General features: G+C 33.5%; 1 protein-coding gene across 3 annotated transcripts; it reads left to right on the top strand.

Moving 5' to 3' along the window:
* The first annotated feature begins 309 nt into the window (after window positions 1-309).
* On the top strand, window positions 310-4,096 carry LOC141706387 (kinesin-like protein KIN-14K). 3 transcript variants are annotated; one of them, XM_074509156.1, is made up of 10 exons: window positions 310-462; window positions 586-603; window positions 752-824; window positions 924-1,022; window positions 1,833-1,990; window positions 2,083-2,193; window positions 2,358-2,505; window positions 2,891-2,982; window positions 3,109-3,201; window positions 3,836-4,096. In XM_074509156.1, exons 5-10 carry the CDS (start codon window positions 1,835-1,837, stop codon window positions 3,956-3,958), a joined length of 723 nt encoding a protein of 240 aa, XP_074365257.1. In that variant the 5' UTR covers window positions 310-462; window positions 586-603; window positions 752-824; window positions 924-1,022; window positions 1,833-1,834; the 3' UTR covers window positions 3,959-4,096. The 3 variants fall into 3 exon arrangements, with proteins under 3 accessions (XP_074365257.1, XP_074365255.1, XP_074365256.1); XM_074509154.1 differs by having other exon boundaries at window positions 3,772-4,096; XM_074509155.1 differs by having other exon boundaries at window positions 586-824; window positions 3,772-4,096.
* Window positions 4,097-4,392: the final 296 nt, after the last annotated feature.

Genomic DNA, 4,392 nt, shown 5'->3' with positions numbered 1-4,392 from the left:
TAAATAAATTTCAATAATTATTTTAAAATATTGATTAAATTCTCCCAAAATAATTTTTTAATTAAAAAATCAAAGTATGTAACATATTTGAATTTATGAAAATATATTATAATAAATTAATTACAATAAATATAATATGTGCAATTTAAAAAATATTATAGACTAAAATATTGAAAATTTCATTTAAATAATGCAAAATTAAATATATTAGGCCTTGTGGTTGAATTTTGGGTTGGGGCTGGGCGGCTAAGTCTTGTATAAGGCGGGAAATGAAATTTTCATTGAGAGCCAAAAACAAAAAGGGGGAATCAGTACACCCCACTCTAACTCTTATCTTCTTCTCTCTTTCTATCCAAATTAGGTCTTCTACCTTTGTCCCTCCATCTAAATTATGGTCCGAGGTGAGTTGGGATTCAAGGGTTCAATTGGGGTTTGAACTTTCAGTTTGATTTTGATTTTAAGGTATAATCCTCACTTGATATGTGTGTAATTATTGTGTATCTCTCTCCCTCTGTCTATCTATCTCGCTTCGTGTATTTCATTCTCTCCATCTCCTTCACTTTGTTATTTTTTCTTTTTTTACAGATTTTCAAGATGGTAGTGGTGAGTTCGTAATTGATTAAGTAATAACTAATACCCAATTGATCGAGTAATAGCCAAAAAAATTCGATTATATTTTTCAAGACTTAAAGCATTTGATTTTGGGGATTATTCCTAATTAAATCCCCAAAATGTTTTTTTTGTATACAAGGTTGTCAATTGTCTTATCTGTGGTTATCCAAATTCCCCTCTTCGCTTTGAATTTGTCGAGTTCACTGATGATGGTAAGCTTATAAAAACTACTACTATTGTTAACTGTTTATTCGTATTTTGTAGTTGTGTTGATACTCTTGAGTGACCTGGTATGTTCATACTTTATGCAGGAAATGGAAGTTTTGGATAGTCTCATCATTAAGATCCATAATTCTTTCTCTGCTGACGTACATTTTGCAGCACCAATATTCTCTTTGAGTACAAATGAAGTTGAGTTGGTATGATTAGTTTCATCCTCACATAAACCACTGCTACTTTTATTATTAATGTTTTACTACATTTCTTCTTATCATGACATAAACATTTCTACTGTATTTAGGTTCGAGGTGTGTTACAAATATTAAAAGGGTGCTCTAGTTCTTTATCGAATTTTTGAATATATCGAATTTTCCTCCTGGTGATATTTTTTTGAGTTAGATATTCATTTGTCATATAAATCATACTTTTATTCTGAGCAGAAAGGAGAATAGTCTCAAATTATTGTTGATCTTGAACAGCTATATCAGAAACTAGAAACTATATTATCTGATACTAAAGGAAAAACAAATGAAGTGTTATAATAAATGAGCTGAAAGTAGGTGAATCATTGGAACGTCCCTGCAGATAACAACTTTGCTGTAAATGTTGAAATATACGGGGTGTTAGATGATGTAGGTGTCTGGCATTGGTGGTAGTAGCTGAATCACTGGAACTTCCCTGCAGATACCAAAGTCTTGGCTGCCATGATATTTATCTGTATTATAGCAAGCTGACGAGCAACACTGCCCATTTCGTCCCTATAATTGGTCAGGCATAATACAATAGCTGTTCTACTTGAAAATATCATTTATCTGCATGTGTACTGTAATAGCATGATTGAATCCTAGCTGCGAATTCATAAAATGAATCGGAATGATGTATTGGAATCTACATCACCTAAATATGGTGAGAATGAAATGTGAAATACTGATTTGCCTTATATTATTCTCTGATTTTCTGTTTTTATAAGTTAGATGTCTTTTTCCAAATTGATTTTGCAGAAATGCAGAGAGCAGCATTGATAGAGTGGATTAATACAACACTTTCTAATGTGAAATTGCCCGTACATTCTTCTGATGATGAATTGAGAGCATTGTTGCTTGATGGTAGTGTTTTATGTAGGTTATTGAATAAATTGAGACCTGGTTCAGTTAGCGAGGTAGTTAGATGATTTCACTTTACCTTTTTGCATGTATTGTTCTTATAATTTAGGTTCTCATTGTTCTCTCCCTACTTTTATTTTGTCGTTAGTTAAGAGGTTCTGATCATCCTTCAAAATTGGGCGTAGAAAATGTTGGAAGGTTTCTTGTTGCTATTGACCAGATGGCATTTCCTAGATTTCAAGTTCATGATCTTCAAAAGGTAAAATTATCTGCATTATATTAACTTGGTATTATTGCCTATATTACAAATTTAAACGTGATGCCTATAGGCTAATGTTTTATTTTGTTATTCTCCCTCTCTATCTTTGTTATCATTAAATTCTGTCCCGATTTTTTCTTACTTATGGTTCCCCAAACATCCAGGGATCGAAGCCTATAGTAGATCCGTATGGACTCAGTGACTCTTCTCCATGCGGAGAAAATTATATACCTACAATATTGGAAGAGCAAAAACGGAAAGGTTCATCGAACTCACAATATCAACATGCTGATCTTAATCCCATCATGTCACGTACTCTCTCTCTCTCTCTAACAAAAACATGTGTATGTGTTTGTGTAGTTGTTTCTACCAATCCAGCTGTGGTTATGTTGAAAAACCAATTTATTCAGGCAAACTAAGAAATTGAATAAAATTTTCTGTATGAACATAAAATTATGCAGTACATGGAAGTCATGGTTAACAAATAACACCTGTATTTTTTTGTTGTGACTTTGTCAATACCTAAGCTTGTATATTAATATTTGAAATGATAATGGTTTTACTGAAGACTATATATCGTTGCAGAAAACCATTGTGATTTGTGACTTGCTGGTTTTTATTTTGTTCTTTTAGGTGTTTAAATCAGAAGTCTTCAAAAATTAGTTTTATATCTCATTCGTGTTTTTTCTAATATCAGTTTTGTTTTCTGAGCGAGTGGCATGCCTATTAAGGAAAGTCATCCAAGAGATAGAGCGCCGTATGTCCACTCAAGCAGAGCACATAAGAACTGTAATGTTATTAAGTTTGTATTATGGACCACTTAAGAATTGTAATGTAACAGAGCCTGTCAGTTGTAAATTTGTAATTCATATTCAATGCTCGAGTCTAATTACTATATTGAATTCTGCACGGCAGCAAAATAACTTGTTCAGGGCTCGTGAGGAAAGATATCAGTCAAGAATTAGAGTTCTTGAAGCCCTTGCAAGCGGTACTAATGAAGAGGCACAGGTAACTTTAACTAATTGTGAAGTTTTTATGCACTATTTAGCAATAAATCAGTTACTGTGGTTGTTGACAAGCCTACTAACCAAATATTACTGATATTTATGAGCTAAGATATATTACGTCAATCTTTTAGGTATCTACGACTAAGAGGAGTAAGCTCTAGCTAGTAGAAGTTAGATGTTACCTTGGTAATGAACAACATGAGCACATGAGTTGTGCAAAACCAGGACGAGACTTGCGATTATCATCAATAAAAACCTTACCAACTCCATTCTAATCTTTGCTGAGTTACCTTAGGTGTTGACAGTTGAGTATTCTCTATATTCTCAGGTTCTCTAAACTTTATTATTCAACGTTCAAAAAGAGACTAAACATGTACCAAACCTGAAATATATTTGAGAAAGATGACCATATTTGACGTGATGGTCGTGTGTGTACTTCTTATCCTTGATCACACGTTTAAAACCTCTGGTAAGAGCCCATAAAAAACAAGGGCAGAGCATAAGCTTTAATTACGATAGTCTCTTTTTATGTCTTAGAAAAAGTTTGCTTGATCCAACACAGGTCCTGCAGAAATTACTTGAAGCAAACCCCGGGTTGAACATTGACATGACTCAGATTTGTGGGACAATTTCAGGTGACACAGGAGGAGCTGATGGTACTCCTCTTATCGGTGGTCGAAGCACTTGGACCATTTGTTATCTCTCTTCTATGTTTTTTTCAAAGACTTATATGCTTTTGCGTTATCTTGCACGTTTAGTTCTTAGCAAGAGTACTTGTATTTCTTAAGTTATATTTTGGTGTGATGGATTGTAATTATTGGTTGGACAGAATGTAATGGTTGGATGTGTAGTTAAGACTGGTTGGATGAATTGAATTGGTTATGAATGTTGTTGAATTTATGGGAAATCAAGTATTTGAAAAGTATAATTCATTTTTTTACAGCTCAGGTGTTGCAATAGCATATTAGTACTTTGCAATAGGGTGCTAAATTATGCAGATAAATTCTTTTTTGCAACATTAAAGGTGTTGCAATAGGTGTGTTGACATAGATGATAAAGGGCCCCACATATGGCCCATAAATATTATACTGGTAGCCCAAACCCTACTGTAACACTTTTCAAGACCTATTGTAACCCCATTAAAGTTGCAATAGCACGTTTCTGTAACGGATAAACAAGGGTTGCAATAAGG

Source organism: Apium graveolens, chromosome 2 (genome assembly GCF_009905375.1).
Source record: "Apium graveolens cultivar Ventura chromosome 2, ASM990537v1, whole genome shotgun sequence".
Taxonomy (NCBI): Eukaryota; Viridiplantae; Streptophyta; class Magnoliopsida; order Apiales; family Apiaceae; genus Apium; species Apium graveolens.
Note: the sequence above shows the minus strand (reverse complement) of the source record. Positions and strands in the feature narration are given on the sequence as shown.